This window comes from Anabas testudineus, chromosome 15 (assembly GCF_900324465.2).
Source record: "Anabas testudineus chromosome 15, fAnaTes1.2, whole genome shotgun sequence".
Taxonomy (NCBI): domain Eukaryota; kingdom Metazoa; phylum Chordata; class Actinopteri; order Anabantiformes; family Anabantidae; genus Anabas; species Anabas testudineus.
The window spans coordinates 9,034,581-9,055,480 of record NC_046624.1 but is presented as its reverse complement, the minus strand read 5'-3'; the positions used below and the strand labels follow the sequence as shown (position 1 = coordinate 9,055,480).

General features: G+C 39.1%; 1 protein-coding gene across 1 annotated transcript in view; it reads right to left on the bottom strand.

Moving 5' to 3' along the window:
- Positions 1-19,256, bottom strand: part of eys (eyes shut homolog) — a 124,304-nt gene extending 105,048 nt beyond the window's left edge. The window contains exons 1-10 of the mRNA XM_026355998.1: positions 18,512-19,256; positions 17,989-18,105; positions 13,072-13,130; positions 11,967-12,094; positions 10,652-10,766; positions 9,109-9,268; positions 5,757-5,861; positions 2,813-2,952; positions 818-981; positions 418-671 (exon numbers count right to left, since the gene is read on the bottom strand). Coding sequence (XP_026211783.1) covers positions 418-671; positions 818-981; positions 2,813-2,952; positions 5,757-5,861; positions 9,109-9,268; positions 10,652-10,766; positions 11,967-12,094; positions 13,072-13,130; positions 17,989-18,105; positions 18,512-19,256 — 1,987 coding nt within the window. The remainder of the gene's footprint in view (positions 1-417; positions 672-817; positions 982-2,812; positions 2,953-5,756; positions 5,862-9,108; positions 9,269-10,651; positions 10,767-11,966; positions 12,095-13,071; positions 13,131-17,988; positions 18,106-18,511) is intronic.
- Positions 19,257-20,900: the final 1,644 nt, after the last annotated feature.

The window sequence follows — 20,900 nt, the reverse complement described above, 5'->3', positions numbered from 1 at the left end:
TTTCATCACACATGGCCAAGATTAAACACTGGTAACGGTACTGTAACAATCCACAACATCCTACATTTAGGAAATCTGTATGTTGTAGTAAATCTAGTTCTTCAAAAGAATTGCTGAGACCTCAAAATCTATTCAAACAATATGACTTTAAGGGACGATAGAGGGACTGTTCATTTGTATGTTAGTCTGCATATTTGCATTTACATTTACACTTAACATTTACATTTGATTAGTGATACAAATATAAAAAGTGCAACTCACATTATGTAATCCTGAACAAATTCTGATTAATTTTGTATGTGAATTTTTTATATTTCTGTTTCTAACTATAAAACCTGCTCTAAACCCTGATATTCTTGTTGCTGCTCACACTAATGGTTGCAAACAGGCTCACAGTCGCATCAGATGGTCTCTTACCCTCAAACCCTGGGGGACAGTGGCACCGATAATCACTGATTAGGTCCACACAGGTGGCGCCGCTTGCACAGGGGAAGCTGTTGCACTCATTTGTTTCCAGTTCACAGAGCGGCCCCTCAAATCCGAACATGCAGCGGCAGGTGAAGTTGTACTGCTGGTCCAGGCAAACGCCATGTTCTGAGCAGCGATGGCCGACACAGTAATCAATGTCCTCCTCACAGTAGGTGCCTGTGTACCCTCTGGGGCAAAGGCAGCTAACAACAGAATAAAGAGAATTTCTTCATACTGTACAGAGTGAGAGGAATTCCTTCAACCCCCAAGAGAACGAACAGTAAATGTCACAGTTTTTACAATGATTCACGTTCCGGTGCTTTCAGACAATCAAGATTTCAACGCTCACCTGTAGCCATTAATCTCATCCACACAAGTGGCTCCATTTTGACACCAGTGCTGAACACAATCATTGACATTTATGCAGCAGTTCTGACCCGACCACCCAGGTGCACAGATGCACGTGTAGCTACTGGCATTATTCAGCATGCAGCGTCCTTCATTTGCACATGGCTGTTAGAAAAATAGAAAAGACAGCTGTTAGAGATGCATATGTCATGAAATAAGATATGATGCTCCATGTGCAACAGTGAAATGGATTCATCTTGTATGATAATGTCATAGATTGGACTGAGTCAGTTCTGGTAAAAAATATAACCATTATTTTACAATGCAACCTCTAATCATTTGTGCTCCTGGCTGTGTGAAAATGAGCTTCATTACAGCTACATACCACACTCATGAATACTGATTCATGCTTTACACTAGATTTACTCAGTATTCAATGTAGCATCTGTATCGTGTCTTACAAGACGAGATCAATGGTCATTGAGAGCTAAACCTCCCAAGAGCTTTCAGCTACAAAAAGATATGCCTCCTAGCTGGTACATGTGTGTATATTTAGTGGAAGGGAAACAAAGGGGCAGAGGAAGAGCTGGCTTGTGGGAAGGTGTATAATGCAGACATCATGCCATTTCTGTACAGTGGCCAACACAAGCCTTGCTCCACAGTGAGTTATCATCTCCATCTGTCATCTGAAGGAGCTTCTCTATTCAGATTTAGTTGTTTTTTTTAAAAAACACAGACGGTCAATTCATCCATATATAAAGAAAATCTCACATTCTAAAATACAGACATGGAAAATCTTCAGTTTACCCATCCATGTTAGATGGCAGAGTCCTTTTCAGTCGCCTGGTTCATGCCAAAAAGAAAAGCCATGATAAACAAAGACACAATTGAGGCTTTGCCTTTTTCTAGCACGACTGGAAGAAACCTGGAAGATGAGCCCCAGCTTTGCATCAAAAAAAGTGAAATTAAGTACATTACTGAAAAGATGCAGCATATACATATATATCATATCAGTACACTGAGTTAAGTAGATAGACAAAGCTAAAACTAAAGCAATAGTTCTTAATCCTGCCTTCATGGAGGTGATAATGTGTATTTTCTGTTGAAACTCTGGCCACACGTTGGAAGATATAGTTTGGCACTGGATTGTGCTTTGAATTTGAATTGTGCATACTGTGATGCAGTCAAGCTTAAAAGCATCATGAACTACAGCCCCCACAGTGATCATACAGCTGAATTAAGAGATTCAACAAAGAAGATAAGCACCTACATGAAGGACTTAAAGCAGTATTGTTATATTGGAATGCATTAGTTGTAGCAAAGCATCAAATCTATTAATATAAATAATCTGCTAACTGTTGAAGTATAACATGTTTTTGTATCTAGGGTCAAGTAAAAGGTCAGAATCTCTTATATAACTCCACTTGTGTATTAGTCATTTTACAATTTAAGCACAATAAAAAAAAAAGTCATTATAATACCCCATTCTCATTTATACTGAATTAAGATTTCTCATAATCTCACTTAATTTCTCAGAGTCTCAATCCAGTTTGGTAACGATACAGTTAATCTTTTGACTCATAGCACAGAACGCTTCCAGCATTTGTATTCAGTCGTTGGCTGACTGGGTTCTTATGCCGAAGTGTAACATTTATAATCTATCATTATGTCAACTAGATAGCGGTTGATTTTGCTGGTGGCTTGTGTGTTCTTACATGTGGAAAATTAGTGTGTAAAGAGTGTGAGAGTGTAAACTCCTCTCAATAAAATATGGGAAAACATTATATAAAACCTCATTAATTTGCTTGTTTTACTTCCCTGCTGTTGATACTGTTGCTGCATCGCTGCGGAGAACGCACGTAATTTGTTGGACGAGAAATAAACAGAAGATTGTGAGCTCTTTAAACATGTGCGGGCCACTTGAAATAGAATTGTTAATGGGCAGATTCAGAACAGCAGATGAGGACAAACAGTGCATTAATATGTTTTTACTCACTTGAAGAGTTTGAGGGCAGGGTAAACGGCAGGTGTATTCAAGGCCATTCGGGAGATCCAAACACTGAGTCCTTGGCGGGCACGTGTTGTTTGGCAGAGCACAAGCATCTATGTCAACTTCACAATTCGTTCCCATATTACCTGCAGGAAAGGATTTTATACATTTAATGTAACTGATTAGCAGAGAGTACAACCGTTTCAACCCATTTGTTGAACTGTACCGTACGAGGCCAACTCTTCTATACAATGTATTGAATAAACAAGGTCATTGGGTCAGTTGCAGGTCGACCAGGGGATTGGCCATCGTCTTATGTTTAAATAGCTAAACTAGTAGGAACTAGAACTTCTAGCTTTACTATGCCCTTTATCTGATCCCTCTTTGGTTTTAATATTTACCTACAGGCATTTAAGGTCAACATAACACATTTTGCTAGTTTCACAGAGAACACTGTCTTTCCACTAAAGGGAAACCTTGGCCTTTATTGAGTGGCCCTTCCCTTCCCACTGCTGATTACCTGGATCAAGCGTGTTCAACCAATCAGGAGCTGTACATGCAGGCCTGCTTGGAAAACAAGGAGGGCTGCAGCTCTTTCGTACCAGGGTTGCCTGCCCCTTGTCTTAAGACTTGCTTTGCCTGCTTAGGCAGTACTCAACTCGACTATTTTCTTACACTGTAGAACTCACGTCACCATGAGGAGATGCAGCAGATGAGGCAGTAGAGGCTTAGGTTTACTGAGGTAACAGATGAGATTTAGTAGCAAGGCTGGAAAGCCATGGTGCGCCCTGTGGAATTTTGTTACCATGGATCTGTGGCCACATCTACAACCGGTTTACTCAGGGAGTTAGAGATTCATGATCAGGGATTACGGCAGTCTGCAAAAGGCAGCTTCAGAGGCAGCTGAAAAGAACTAGCAGCAGCTCGGGCTGAAAAGAAAAAGCACCAGCTTGTGTACAAAGTGTGAATATCTATCTTATCTTTAACATATCTGATATATGGGGTATCAATGTCAAGTCAGAGGTCACAGAACTCTCTACTCATTGTCTAATCATCTCACATGTTAAAGAGCTTTTTAGCATAGGTCTATGTTGTGCAATTTTGGCTTACTGTTGAAATGAATAGTGAGAGAGCAAATACAGAGAGGAAAATGGGTACGGTCCTGATCAGAGCTCTGAGCAGATGTACCGGGGGTGGCACATGATAACTGTTGAGCTTTCTGGGGTGTCGTGGGTCTAATTCAACTTGACATCTGTGATGGGAGGTTCCCACTCAATAACCCTAATGACACAGCCATCAGCCCACCCCCTCATTACACAGAGATGCTCACACAGAAAGTACAGGGGACAGTGGATCAGATTGGATGTATTAGAATGGTGTGCTATATACACTTTTGTCATATAAAGGGTCATCTTCAGAATTGCTGCTTGTATGGGCTGAACACTGACATTTGCAAACAGGTTTTTTAAAATCACTAATCAAAGAATAAACATGGCTATGACCACTGGGACTGACAACGCAGCTGATAAAACAAAGCCCTCTGTGAAATGTTTTCTCTACTCAGTAAATTCACATTTGATTAAAAGAAAAACACAGCTATGTTATAACTGCATTTTAATTGTTAAATCTTTGGTTCAAACCTGCTGGCCTAATAAAAAAAAAAAAAGGAGTTTGCAAGTTTTCCTTGTGTCTGCAAAGATTTCCTCCAGTGTCCTCCCTAAGTTCAAAGGCATGCCAGTTAAGTGAACTGGAAACTCTAAATTCCCTGTAGGTATGACTTTGTTTTCGTTCTGTGTGTTAGCCCTGAGATCGACTGGCAACCTGTCCACGGTGGGCCCCCATGTCTTAGCCGGTGCGTGCTGGATGTGTCTCCAGCCCTCACAACCCGCAACAGGACAAGTGGTATATACAGTAGACGGATGGATGAATGAATTCATAATCCTTCAAACTATCACTCACAATCTTTTAAACTATGAAGAGTTACCCATTAGGTAGTTCAATGGCTTTGACACACTTTGATGAAAAAACAATGTCACCTTAAGTAGTGACTCTAATGTGCCTTGCCTCAACAACTAATGAGGTGAAAGCACTGTGACCCATGTGTCATTAACACTGGTATTGTCCTTTAATGTTTAATTAAACAAGAGTGAACAAACAGAATGTTTCATTATCATCAGTGTTACATATCCCCAAAGATCCAGATGATTTGCAGGCAACAGCAGCTAAAAATAACACAGGCAAAGTCTGGTGAGGGACTGTCCACGCTGTCTTTGGTCTGTACGTGCAGCAAAATGTTCCAGTGAAGAGGGAAAGAACAAGTTCCAGACACACAGACTGTGCTGTGCCAACAAGAAAGAGCTCCTTTGAGTGGTCCATCAGTTTACTTTCAGTGAAGGTAGGTTTCATAATATAACATTTGCACAATTTGATTGCATTATTGAGATATGGGAATGAGCTTGGTAATGTTTCTCAGCTGTCAATCACAGGCCAAGATTGTATGATACTGTGAATAAAGTAACTAAGCTGTGTGACCTGTACATATTTAGTGTACATGGACATAAACTGAACATGCTGTGATCAGTAGGATAGACCATAAACTATAGTTAAAATAGGTAAAATCATAGCTAAATTATATGAATAATAAAAAAAACATCTATAGAAGTAGTTGTTTTAGTAAACAGGCTGTAAGTAAAACTTTTTTCATGCTGAATTCTCTGGTTGGCCTTCCTGGGGCAGGATGTGTCACAGTCAAGGGACCCTGCTGGCAAAGGCTAATCATTTTTGGTGTTTTCAGTGTACGCTGACATGACTGGAGGGGATCTGGCCGAGGATCTTAGGTTCTGTTTATTGGATCCAAGTGTGAGAGGTCTGCAGAACCTCTACAGCAGCTACAACAGGTATCAATTAAATTACAAAGCTTTGGTGTAGGTTTGGACATATCCCAACATACCTGTAGGACAGTGGCATTCATAGTGTCCAAGCAAATCAGAGCATGTGCCATTGTGCTGACAGGGGCTGGAGTCACACTCATTGATCTCAGTCTCACAACTTGTTCCTAAGAATCAAAGTGAAACAAAGCAATTAGTGGCATTTCAATTGCATCACTATCCTTATATAGCGTATAGTAAAGTTCTTTGAATATTAATCTGTACCCAAACCAAACTATGAAAACAACACAACCTGGAGTTTTTTTGATCACAAGTGGATTTTACCGTTGGACCGAGCCCGGCTAGCTATTTACCTCTGCTTACATAGCAGGCACATTTTCTCCTGAAACAATTCTAATTAGGTCATTAGCCACTTTACTAGGTCCTGTATTTAAGTTGCAGGTAGTGAGCCCCTGATAAAGCAAAAAGAGATGTCAGAGAAAACACACCCCTGCTTGGACTCACTCTCTTGTTAAGAAAATGGACACTTAGTAATGAGCTCCGTCCCAGCTGAAGACAGCCGATGAGGCGGGGGATGTGGGTTGCTTGATAGATTCGTTGGGTGCTCAGCTGCTTCAGCAGCTGCAAGTCCTAGCACTGTGGTTGGGGGTGTCTTCCAGTGCAGGTTATTAATTTAAAATGTCCTATCATCAATAACAGAGGAGCAATGTCATGCAGTGAAAGTCCCTTCTTGACAGCGGCAACCTCATGCTCTAGCACAAATGCTATGATTGATATTATCTGCACAGTAGTTGCTACAGGTCATTATACACAAAATATGCCATGCCACGCTAAAGCAAATTATATAAATTTGTCCTGTTAAAGCCTCAGAACATGTTCTAGCTGATTTATGACAAATTATGTGTAGTACATAGTATTGCAGCATTTATTGATTAAATATGTATGCATATAAACATAAATATGAAAATAAAATCAGGTTAGTTAAGGATCTTTGGGCTATTTCCTCTTGTTATTTTCCTTGTATTTATATATTATATTATTATACTACTGCAGATTTGAGGTGAAACTTCACACACGATTTCTTTAACTGGATCTTTTGTAGATTCAAAACTTTTGCTGCATAAAGCAATCTCCTGCATGTCATGTTCCCGTACACGGGAACGTGACATGCAGGAGGTTGCTTTATGTACGGTACTCTATTATTATACACACAATTAATAGTGAGTGAATGCGTGCATGTACGTATGAGACCAGCAAAATATATGCCATCGTGAAAAATAAAGCCTTCCAAAATGAAAAGCGAATGCTGGAGCTCGAGTAATGTATCCGGAGTTATGATCTATGATGGAGTATGGTGGTGTTTCTGGGCAAAGCTTGAAATTAAATTGGCCTTTCTGTGCTGCATGGCTCAAAATTCCAAAGCAAAAATCCCAAGATGCCAGAAAATGATGAATTCTATCAGTCACTAAGACCTGCCATGGTGTAAGAGACAATTTTCCATTACTGAAGTGGCAACAGATTTCAGCTTTGAACAGGGGAAAAAAATCCAGTTCATGTAGTGCTATGTAAGGGCTTATCTGACTGACAGGTGAGTGTGTCAGGACTTAAGGCTAGATGGGGAAATACGCTATAGGCCAAACCTGAGTGCACTGAGTAAGAAAGAAAGAAAAAAAAAAAGAAAAAGAAAAATCACATTCAGTGGTTGTTTAAGCAATAAATCAAGAGAAGCACAATGTTGTGTTCTCCTATTATAAGACTTATACAACAAAGACAATGTTCAGCAAAAGTCTGTGTTGTTCCCTTCTGTCCACTGTCTTATACCAAGAATCTGCTTAAAAGGAGTCTGGTATAATGGTGAAATGCATGCACAAAGAAAAAAACCTCTTTATTTTTAGGCATAAATGCATTAAATACTCAAAAAGTAACCTCTCATAACTAAAACATCCCTGTAAACTCTGTCTTCTCTTGCTTGTACACACTAAATATAAACTAGATTGTGCTTGTTTCTATAAATATGTCCCAATTTCTTAAAACATGCTTAATGAAAGGGCTCTTTATTTTCCAGAAATCCCTTAATCTGTAACAACTACTTTTGTTTTTGTGTCTCTCCCTCGTCTCCCCTTGCTTTTAGTTTCCAAAACAGTTGTCACTGATAGCTTAACAAGTTTCAGCCATGTTCTGAGCTGGCAGCTAATTAGGAAGCAGTTTCCCAGAGTACTTGGATTAAATGCAATCAGCAGCAGGACTTGGAAATGTCAAGCAGGCAGGGCTACTTGTAAATACGCTTCAAGGTTTAAAAAAATAATCATCAATCACTTTATCAAGAGAACTCACCTTTACTTGAAATTTCTGGCTGGTTTGTGATTTATAAGCCACAAGTCAACCACAAGTACAGAATCTGGCCTGAAGTAGACAATATTTAAATGATTTGCGCTTTCAAGATATGTGGGAAATGGCAGGTTTGGTGCTTGTTTGGATTAAAACTAACCAATAGGGTTTTTGCCTCCAGGCTACATCAGGCATACTACTTCTTGAGTTTGCCCATGTAAATTATAAAGAAGGAATATCAGTACTACTCAGCCAGAAGAAACATTTGTCGTTATCCACTATTTGAATGAATAATGAAATGTTTCGATGTGGTCATGGTCTAACTTCCAGACATTAACCTGAATGACCTTAAGTGACACAATGATACTACGGAGGTAACTAATTGTGCAGCAAATTAAAGTTTGCTGTTTTATGTAAGCTATGTGCAATGGATGTTTCGATAATGACAAGATGGCAGCAAAGAAGACATTTCATTTGCTGAGCTTTTTATGGCACATACATTTTTAATGGACACCTGCCATTTAAGCAGGAAGAAGTATTTTCAGTGGCCATAGGAAAAAGAGAGTGAATTTATTCTAGCATGATACACATTATGCACTTTTAATGGAATACATGAGTTTCTCATTTCTTGTTTATACATAGACATTTTTAACCATCTGTCTGAAACACAAACAAAATGCAAAAATGGAAACATTCATATTTTATGGTTGGCTCTCAGCATGAGAACTCTGTATCAAATGTATTACATGCAGGCTGCAGATTCACTGCCTTAAAATGTAGAGAAAATGGTTGCCCTCACTGGCTCTGTAGCGTTGCACAGCATTATGCCTTGCACATACATTGCATATACATGATGTTTATCAAAGTCTGTTCAGCAAAGACTGTACATGTCAAAACAGAAAACAACTTGCAAACTGCCAGCGGTGTGCATCTGTCAGCCTACGTCAGTTCCACATTAGAATATCTCCAAACCCTAATCAGTTGTTCCTACTTCTCGCAAGGGCTCCGGAAAACAAATTCATGCACTTTTCGAGATCTACTTCCGAGAGTCAAAATAAAACTGATAACAAAGCAAACTTATCTCACCTGTGAAGCCAAGGGGGCATTTGCAGGTGTACTGTGGGGGAGATGATGGCTGACTTGTTGTAATGCATGTGGCCCCATTCAAACAGCTGTTCGGTTTAATCAGGCAGGCATCGCCTACATACTGACAAAATTCTCCAATCCACCCTGGGGCACAGACACACTGCAGGAAAACAGTTTGATATTCAAGTGTTAATATATGTTATTGGTGTTTTTTCCCCCCCTACCACAAAGAGGAGTATGTATTGGTAGCAACAATATGTTTTTATTGTTTTAGCTCCATCCCAGCACACTGGATTTCAATTTAAACAATGCCTATAAGGGTTAAGTTGTTGACATTCGGTTTAAAAGGTGTTTGGTGTTTACATCTGTATTAGGTGAACAGTGTCGAAATCGTATCCCTTCACACCCTTGGGGAGCATGAATAAAAACGGCAACAATTTGCACTTCATTCATGTGATGTGACTGTAAACAGCCTCAATAAAAAGATCAGTCCACCTAAACAGCAAAAAAATAATGTGATATCTAACCAAACAGATAGTGTTGGTCTAATTTTCTCCTCCAAAACGATTTTAAATTGATGGACACAAATTAAACTACTAAAAAGTAACTTTTAAATAAATTCGAGTCTTTTTTTTTTCCACCTTTGTTGTAGATTATCCAGATGTGCCATGATTATTCATCCCTGATAAGAATTTGTCACAACACAATATTGATGATGTAGCTGCATGACCCTCAGTTATGCAAATAGGGTTGCCAAAACATTAGAATCACCACTTAACCCTTAATGTACTCCAGTATGACTCCACCACCCACTACAGCCTCACTAATATTCATATTGAGGTAATACCACCTTTATTAGGCTACCCTTAATAAACTACCCAGTGGTATTTCATAATCAGAAATATAAATACAAATAAAAATCATAAACACAAGAAATGGCCCATTTGCAATGAGCAGCAATTTCTGAATATGTTTCGACCTGGTTGGGAGGCGAGCCAATATAAAACATCTAAGATTGGATTTTAGATTAGGAGCACTCTCAGTGGTCAAATGAAACAAGACTGATGGAGAATAATTAGGAGCTATGGTGCATTGCGGACCAGTCTCAGGTGTTGCAAAAAACGTCCACACACTCACACACTGATTAATGCTTGAGTGTTGGATTACCACTGATGTTCTGTTGTTTCCCGTTTTATTTCTGCTAATCAGATCTTTTTTTTTTACACATATTGTCATTGCAATCAGCTAATGAGCCATTTAAAAACTATCACATGCTGAAATGTAAACAAACATATGCATGATGGAACAAACAGATTAACTGACCTTGCCGTCGTGTAACAATCCTACAGGTTTGACTTCTCTCATTTTATCTTAACTTCAGATGATAAAGTTTAGCTATTTCAACTCCTGTTTAGCCATTTAAACTGCAGCCTTCACTATAATAAAACATTTCTTGCATCAGTAATATGTCTGCTCTTTGAAACAGTCACACCGTAACCCCCTTCTGAGTATTTCATTAGGAATGAAACACTGAAGTACTTACCTGATACCCGCCAACTACGCTGAAGCACAATCCCTCATTTAGGCAGCTGATATTGAGCAGCCTGCAGTAGTCAATTATTGCTTCACAATTCTTCCCAGAAAACCCTCGCAGACATCTGTTCAGAGGAGGTCAGTGCTATTAAAATCAATTCACCCTGAGCCTTGAGCACTAAATAGCAATATTGTTTTTCTTTTACTAGAAACATGAGTGTTGTATTTTTTTTTTCTTCTTGTGATATGGACCTGGGTGAGAGAGTGTATTCAAATTATTAATTCAAGATTTTGACCATGATTACAGGATTACTAGAGTAGAAAAGAAGACATCAAATCAATTTAATATAAAAAGATCAAACGTATGTCTATGAGGGTGTTAAAATCACTTAAAGTTTGATTTTAATGATTGTGTTGTCCAAGAGGGTAAACGGACCAATCACTCAACCCCCTTAAATGTTATATATACACTGTATGTTTGAGTTGGTTGATTAGATTTTGATTTCTTACAGTGTAGAGAGCTGTCATAGTGAAACAACAACAACATTCAAGTGATGAATCTCTATTATTGCAGAGCCCAAAACAACATTCATGAAATATATTGTATTTGAATGACAGCAGACATTAGATCTGATAGAGTGAGATGAAAAATAAAAGCCTAATAAGCAGCACTTTATGATAAATCACTGGATTTTCCTAAGCTTGGAAACAAGTTTAGATTTGGACAAAGACCAGCAGTATAAGCGCTGGGAGGAGTTTCAGTCGGTGTCACGAACAGGCTTCAGTGTGATGATAAGTATCTAGAGGGCATCAAAAGGCAGACTGTAATCTAGTAGAAGCCTGTATCGTCTGAGAAGCTTCACTAGAAAACGGTTTCATAAATGGCATGTTTGGTTCCTTTTACTTTTACCGGTTTAGAGTGGAGTCAAAACAGTAGAAGATGGTTGACAATGCTGTGCCGAAAAACATTTTAAAATCTAATTCAGGAGTCGACCAGTGTAATTTAAATGCCATTTAAAAGGATCATCAGCCATTATTAATACTTTCCAACTTCCCTAACCTGCTCGTGTCACTCATGTACTGCTACTGGGCAGTGCTGTCCAGTTGAGGACTATTTTCTTTTTGCAGATTTAGACAAATTAAGTGTTTGTTTTAACAAATACTGACGAAGAACAGAGCTCTACAATAAGTCATATCACGTTTTGTGTGCACAGACAATACGTGTGCATGGACAGATGCGTTTGAAATTCTGGTCACATTAAACTGTAAAAAGAAGAAGAGTGTGTGTGACCTCTATCAGATCTCTATACAGGTATGCGCTTCACCTGCAGACATAATCATTTCCCTTGGACACACAGGTGGCATTGTTGAGACATGGTGATGAGCTGCACAGGTTTTGCTGTCTCCTGCATGCTGGGACCACATTACCATCTGCACAGACGCATTCAGAGGCCTGCACACAGAGGCAAAACAAACCAGGTCATCTGTCATCTTGGGAAAACGGGGTTAGATTACACAAGGCACATTAGATCACAAACTGTAGGAACATCAGCAATAAAAAGAACGGCTCAACGTAATGACACCATTCTGCCTTGATTGATTCATATTATTTGTCCCTGATATCTGCAATTACACATAATCCTATCTAAAGTAATTAATGGGTTTTGTAAACACATTTTAATATGAGTTTCAGATGCAACAGGGTAACACTTGCTGATGTTTCTGTAACTCAAAGTTAAAGGCATTTGAATTTCACATTAAGCCTCTAGAAAAATATCCACGTCAAGCAGCAGAAATAGCAGGCATTATTTTGATAAATGCCCCTTTTAGCTCGCTCCACTCCGGTATTCTTAGGTGGGTTGTGAAAATGTGTGATGTACTTGGCAAAGTGTAATGAACAAAACAAAGGTCAGAGAAAGACAATTAGACCATTACTGTATTTCCTCCAGTGTATCCTCTAGAACATTACAAAAACAACTGCCTCTGTAAAATGTATGACCGCAGTAGCATTTCCAGTGAAAGGTGAAAATTGCAACAGGCATCTAATTACAAAAAGGTTTGAGAGTGATTTCAAACTGGCACTTAAACGTCTGCTGGATCATTCAATCTAAATGCTGGAGGAAGCGAGTACACTTTCCCTCAGCTCATCTTCAGGAATAAATATTAATTGCTGTTCCAGCCTTCAGAATGAAGTCATTTGATCTTGTTTCAAGACACTATATTAATTTCCACGTGCCATTTCTTGTTTATGTCCTCCTGAGATAAAACAAATAAGGAAAATTAAATCCTCACACGTTGCCCCGCGGTGCAGATTTGTTCCTCCTGACATGCATATGACATGCAGTCGGCGTAAACATGGGAGTCGCAGTAGAGGCCCCCGAATTTCTCTGGACAGCGACAAACGATTCCCTCGGGGCTCCTTTCACATACGCCACCATTTCTGCACGGATTGGGATCACACGAGGCTTTCCTCTCCTCACAAGGTGGTCCTAGAAGACAGATAATCCAACATGTAGTCAGATTGTGTATTTAACTGCGGAAGCTATAATGTGTCAAGAACAACTTAAAATTATGAAACATGGGAGAGGAGATGTGACGTGTCATTCATCAAATGCCTTCAGTGCAATTTGCCTGAAAAGACATGGCTAACGTGATTTATGCAGGAATGATTCTATGATTGCTGTGTTGATTATGGAGGCAAGTGTAGGATCAACCCTCGTCACTATGCATGTTTATAGTTTGAGCAAATCTTTTCACAATTCTACTATAGTAACCAGTGTCTTTATAAGGTGCCAAACCACATGGCAAATACTTGATCCAAAAAGTAACTGGGCCAAGTCAAACTGCCACATGTACCATAACCAGTTAGTTAGTTCTCCTGTTCTTGGTAGTGTATAACTAATATCTATATTTTCTGAAAACCTGGCAATCCTGTATGTCTGTGTTTGGTAGAACAACACAATTTTTACTTATTTCATCTGAGAGACCCTACATGTGTAGTATGGTAGCCGTCCTAAGTAGCTCACAGTGGGTTCACCGACAAATGGATGGTTTTCTCTGAAAGCTGTAAAACAGGCACACACACACACACACACACAAAAAAAAATTGCCTCCACCTCAAGGTGTTGTTTTTCATACCATGTGTAAGTGTATATTAACGATTGGGCTTGTGAAACATAGAGGGATTTGTCAATACGCAGTTGCCATCCAGTAAAGTGTACGCATTACATTAATATTAATGAGCATTTGGTTCAGCACCATCATCACACATGCCAGTCATCAGTTGTGTAATAGTACTGTAACACTTCAATGTAGCACTGCAACATAAAGATTGTGTAGTCGTATTTATATTTTAAGGTTCCACTGTGTTTAAGTAGAGAGAGACATATTTCTATCTTTCAGGAGAGGTGATTTCCTGGAACTTGTGGTCAAACTAAAAAGTCAACACAAGTGCTGTGCTGTACACAGAAGTAACCAACTGCCTGATTATCACAAAGGACTTTAGTGTCTTTTACCACTGAACTTGTCAATGCAAACCTTTGAGATCCCCTGCTATAATGTGTCCAATTTAAGTGACGTAGGACCAACTCCACAGTTCCTCTGTGCAAAATGTATTCAAAAATATCTCCAGTATTAGTCACACTGGATGGATAACTTCCCACACTGCAGTCTTTTTAGTACAAACTGCCTCTTCTCCTCTTAATTTTTCTTTCCACTGCAACTCAACAGGAAACCACACAGAAAGAACTGCATACTAAAAGTATTTTTATAAAATCTGATGTTTTGGCCACCCTATTTACATAAATGAGGGGGCTCAAACATCAAAAGCATGTTTTAATATAACCACTCCACCACTCTCTCTGACCTTAATAATAAATATATAGTAGGAATATCATCTTTCTGACTGTTTCAATAAAAACTGAGAAATGATAATCTTGTAGAATTCATAGCAGAGCTGCTGTGTTGAATTGCATTACATTGTACAGGCACAACTAATAAAAGTGGCTAATGAGTGTATTTCTATTATTTAACTTATTTATTAATATTGTTGCATTTTCATTTTGATCATTTTATTCAGATTGTGATTTCATAATGTTACTGACTGGTAAAACAGAAACACAGAACACAGAAACTTGCCTCACTTCTCACTGTACATCCTTGCATCATACAATCTCATGTCTCAAGATGGGCAAACACAGGTTTCTCAAACTAGTTTCATATATTATTCATTCTTGCTGTATTATGAGATATTTATTGTGCTTCTTATACAGAGTACAGAATAGACTGATACTTTGTTAAAATGAAAAAACTATGCTGCTACTTTAACTGCTTGTATCCCCCTTTTTAATATTATTTCTATAGTAATTTACAGCTAATTATATAACATACTGTATGGCAACATTAAACCTTTCATATATATATATATATATATATATATATATATATATTTCTAATTAGCATTAGAATAAAAATACTGCTATACACAGTACAGCAGTAGAATAAAAGTCTTTATCAAAATACAGTAAATGATTTTTATTAACAGTAAACTTTCACCTGTCGTTGCATTTTCTGAGAAAAGGTCATTCTGAAGTAAGCTGTACACTCACTAGTAGTTTTCTAAAAACTGCTATACCACGAAACTTTCACAACGCGCAATTCCGCCAGAAACAGGCTAATGCTGTAGTGACACTGTAAAGAATAAAATTAGACTGAATTCACTGCAGGTTCAAGGTGAATAAAATCTGATGTTATTCCCAAGTGAGGGTTTTCATTTTTGTGTTCTTCACAAGGTGCCTACACATTTATCTTTCCAGTGACTCTTTCTTTGCATATTTTCTTTAATCCCCCTGCTGATACAAGTGCTCATATCCCAGGGGCTCCTCATAGCCTCCTCTGTGGGCATCAATCATACTGTGTACAACTTCAGGGCTTGCTTTCGCCTCAGTTAATTTTCCAACAGAAATTGAGTTTTTCATAGGCGGCCCACTAAAAGTTGCACCAAATCAAACAAATACATTTAGGAACGTTTCCAACTGTCACATATATTTGTGATATACATAATCGCTATACCACTCTTGAGAGAAATACCTAAAATAAAATCAGCTGAGTTTCCACTGTAAATATTTTTTTTATGACCACAGATTGCCTCAACCCTATTACCGTAGAGATTATGAACTGCAGCAATCTAATATACACTGAGAAACAACAGTCAGTATCTAATTAAACTGTTTAACAAGGGTAATGACTGCATATATAAGACTAATATAAATTAAGCTAAAAATTTGTTCTTACCATCAACAAGATTGCAAAAACAATTAACACCTTATACTAAATGGAAATGGCCCCATAAAGATGGTAATACCTTGCAACTAATACCCTCGAGGCGGAACAGAGGAGAGCCGAATCAAAAGAAAATCTCATTTGAAACGTCCCATGAGTTCGGCTCATTATTCTGTGCCCACAGACTTTGGCCTATGAGGGCAGCCAGCGCTGGAACAGCCACTAACTTCCAGTTGATTAATGAGGCAACTGCAACAGAAAGGTAGAGGAAGCACAAGCTCCGCAGAACTCCCAAGAAGCTGATGGGACAGCAGGACACCATGACTATGCGAAGGCACCAGTGGAGTCGGCTTACTGGAGAGAACAGGCGCATGTAAAGCGAATTAGATAAAAGCCACGAAGGTAGAGAGTGCACGTAAGTCACCGGTTGGTTTCTGATGTGAGTGATGTGAATTACTGTCAAACTGCATGAGGAGTGTTTTGATTTTACCAAATGGTTCAGTTACTTATTGTACATAGAAACTACATTTCCTGTCATGACTCAAATGGTTTGACATTCATGTTTAGCCTCACATAAGAAGAAAACTGCAACATGAGTTGGTGCAATTACATATATTAAGTCATTCAGACATCCAATCAACAAATAAGCACTTTTTGTTGAATGTGATGCATTCCTTTTTATCTTGTCGTATTCAATTCAGCACACATTTGGCATTCAAAATATAAACAGAAAAGGATGAAAGCGGAGTGATACTGGTCCCTCTGTAAGATTCAGAGTTACATTTTTCTCTCCTTTAAATGTTAAGTAAGTTCAGAGTTGTTATCTGAAATGTGGACTACTTGCTTTCACTCCATATTCCATACACAAACTACATAAAAAGAAATGCTTCTTTTACTTTATGGCCTTAATCTGCTCTTGTAAAAACGGATGCCAGACAGCAATGGAAGTAACCTTGAAACCACATCTTCAAAATAATAAGCTGAAAGCATGGGCTGGACTCGAAAGCCAGAGCTATGACACGTCACGAATGCTGCCAGGACAAATTGTGCTCCAAACAAAACAATGAATCAATGTGAAGAGCCACCTGGAGTTTTTACTCCGGAAAGTTCATCGCAGGCTTGTTTTTTCAGCAGACACTGATATCGAGGGCAGCCCAAGGAGTGTTCAGGCCTTGTAACCCATTTGTGCGTGCTATCCATTAACCTAACTGTATGTTACTGGAGCAAATGAGACTAATTGCTGCAATAATGGGTGAAGTGGTGATGCCTCACAAACAAGGTCTCCAGATCACTGGTGCCGCCCGGTCCTCACACAAGTGCCTTCAGTATTGTGTCTAAATCACAGAGGCAACTGTGTCTGATTCATGAAGTGATTCATGGGCAGGTATTAACACACCTTAGCACTCGCTTGGCTCCACTGGGTAGTGAAAGTTGTACAGTTATTTGTACAGAAATTAGTAGTAAAGTTAAATATCACTATTAGATTTTTAAATGTGCTATGAACTAAGAAAACGTATTTTAGCCAAGCTGACTGAAGATGACCAGTAGCACGTTTCTAATTTAATGTCCTCAGCAGAAACAATATACAATAAATTATGTTTTAATTGAATGCTGTAAACCTTTGTTTAATAAACTGCAACAAGCCAACAAGCACTTTGGCCCCCGGCTTTTTATAACCGCACGTCGATGGTCCTAACGTGAGGTTATTTTTTTATTTGAAGCCACTTCATATATTATGATGACAAATATGACATAAAGTAGAAACAGGTTTCAAACCCATAAGGTAATGCTGATCTTTTCAAGATATATGGCTTTTGTAGTTTTCAGGTTTGACCTTTCCGAAGATAGCGGCCCCTTTGAGGCAGAGGACGTGGTTCCGCATTCGGAACAGAGATGTGTTAAAATCTACAATATCTCGCCACCTTTGGTGTAGTGCAATAGGGAAAACTGACTGACTGTGCATCATTCCCCTATCAGGGATCAGAACTATGTGATAACCTTCATTGTCACAGTGACGGCTGAACCATTCACATTTAACCAATAAGGAGATGCAGAAGAGCTTCTTACCAGACACTCCTGTGTCACAGATGCACCTGAAGGAGGTAGGCGACACTTGAACGCAGCTCCCATTTTCACAAATTCTGTCACAGTTTTCTTTCCCCACGACTTCAGAGCAGTTAACCCCTGAAATAAAACAGGAGAGCAGTTGGCTGTGACACAGAAATACAAACAGATAAAAGAAAAACAAAACGAGATTTAAGTTTTTATGCAAATTTATGGTTATTTTAACTTCTAAAAAAATGGAAACTGACTCATCACTGTACATAATGCTGCTGCAGAGAGTGCATTTTGGCAGCAAACAGATTAAGGGAGAAGTCATTTGGAACGCAAGCTGTTTTAATATTAATTCTGTTTGCATTACGCTTCAGTGTTGGGGCTCGTGTAAAATAAAACTGTCCAATAAAAGGCAGACTGTGTTACATTTAAATCTACTCTCATCTAATCATATGCATTGGTGCATGTTTTATAAAGTGATCTTTTCCAAACAGCCCAGCACAACTGATTATTGATAGTCTGCTTGGCCTCTTACCTGTAAAATGTGGAGGGCACAGACATTTGTATGTTCTGTGGCTTGGATCTGTGGATCCATTGCTCAAACAGACTCCTCTGTTTTCACAAGGGTTATCCAAACAAGCGTCAAACTTTTCACAAAACCTCCCAGAGTAGCCGTAGTGACATCGACAGCGGTAGGCACCTTCCCACAGGGCTGTTTGACAAATACCGTTCCCTGAACAAAGTCGAAGCAGAGGAGAACCCTGACAAAGTTGCGCTTTAACAGACACATTGAGCCTTAAGCCGAGCCTGCACAGCTGCGTGTCTCCGTCATGCAGTGCGATGAAGTAATGATGACCCGGGACGAGCCACTTGGCCTCGACTGGCTCACTTTCATTTATATTGTGGGGGGAAAGAAAGCGATCTTTTATCTGTCCGTTTGTGGAGCAGCTTTCAAAGTTCTCTTCTGACACGCTGAGGAGTCTGATGCCGTATGACTTCAGTGTTTCATCAGCAGACATCAGCAGTTTGTCGCCATGTTGCAGCTGAAGCGGGCATATCTGTGGGAGGGCGAAAGGGTGTCCACTCGACTCGCCTTCCACCAGAAGATCCCAGCACTCAGAGATGCTGTGACAGATGTTTCCTCTGAGAGTCCAATTCATTTGGACCGTGTGTTGTTTAAGGTACCATTCAAGAGAAGCTTCTCTGTTGCACACTGTTTGGCAGTGGATCAGGTGGAGAGCCACGAAGGCGACCGCCAAGTGAAACAATGATGCTCCCATGATTCACCTTTCTTCTTTTTTAATCCAAATCAGCCTGGAACTTTTCAACCCAACTTGTGTCATTTGGAGAATTCAACATGCAAATGTGCTCCAAGCAGTGCCTGCAAATAGTAAACCTGAGAAAAAGAAAGACTTTGATTAATAATTTGCAAAAGGAAGCTGATTTCTGCAAAACTACTCATTTCCTGCCACAGCTTAAAATTTGATTAAAAGAAAGAGACTGAGCCCACTACTATTAGGAAGATTCTGTTTCATTGTAATACAAGAGCTGTCATAATCATGTGCAGTGCTACTGACCACCAAGTGTGTCACAGCAGCCTCAGTCTTTCTGAGGTTTCTACAGAGCGACAGAGTCAGATAAAATATTCTGTCTCCCTTGCCAGTGCCTGATACCTCAGTGTCAGCCAGTGAGATGAGTTAAAGCTGATAGCATTGTCTTATTTCCCCCCGCAGGCCCCTTTCATTCGTGTGCACGAGATAAAACAACAAAGCAGAGAAGCCTCCCTGCAAAAGAAAAACTCTGCTCCTTGATCAGCTCACAAGGGCTGATATGAATAACTGCATGGTGATAAGTAATAAAACGCTGAATATGGAACACCGATATCAATAGAAGGGGGAGTGATAAAGTGAATGAGATTGCAAGAACTGTTATGAGGGCTGCGCGGGCACACAGAAGACCTCAATTACTGTACACGGGGATGAGGTTGACTATTGTGTTTCGCTCAATAAATCCAAAAGATGTCACCTGATTTCCAAAGTAAAGAAATTAAATTAAATTTTAATTTGGAGGACAAAATTAGTTTGTTCAGCATATTCGTTATTAGCCGCAGTGGAAGTGGAATAAGCAGCACCACATATTTATTTGATTAATTTAAATTTAACTTTATCTTTGTATGTTATATTAACAAATCGACTATGTACAATGAGAATGGACCCACTCTTACAATCAAACCTAAGCAGAATCAGGCACAAAACCCGGATCACAATTTTCTATCAGATTAGTCAGGGATTAAATTTAATAAAACAGAACTAGAACCAGCTTCTGCAGATGCGGACATTATATAGTAAACGTTGACTGAGTAATGCCATTTAGGCATCAGACCTGCAGCCTGTAGCTGGTACAATTCAGAAATACATCCCACAATACCAACGTGTTATCTTCACCTCATATGCCAACAAGACCTAGGTCACCACAACAGTGATCGTGTCTCACAGAGGCTTGTAATCCAAAAGTGAGAGAGACAGCTGGGATAAAAAGAAAATCTTATATCATCCTGCATATGACAGCCAAGTGACAATGTCAGCAAGCAGCATGTGTAACGGATCAATGCTAGAAAGCAGGAGCAAGTACTGTACTGTCAATTTTCCAATTTCCACAGAAATTCTGCGAGGATGCAACAGGCACACAATTCCTAGCGGTTTCTATTTTAGTCAATACTAAATTACCGCTAATGCACTGTTGCTAATTTGGTTTAGTACAATTTCAAGTGAGATATTTGGAGGCTGTCTCAACCAGTGTCGACTGTAAAACACATTAATCCTTCTTAATTGTGTAGTGCTTCAAATTCATTTAATCTGATTTACATTCATTCTAATTCATGTTATTAAAGAAATCTACAGCAGTGGCCTTCGCTTAAATAAACA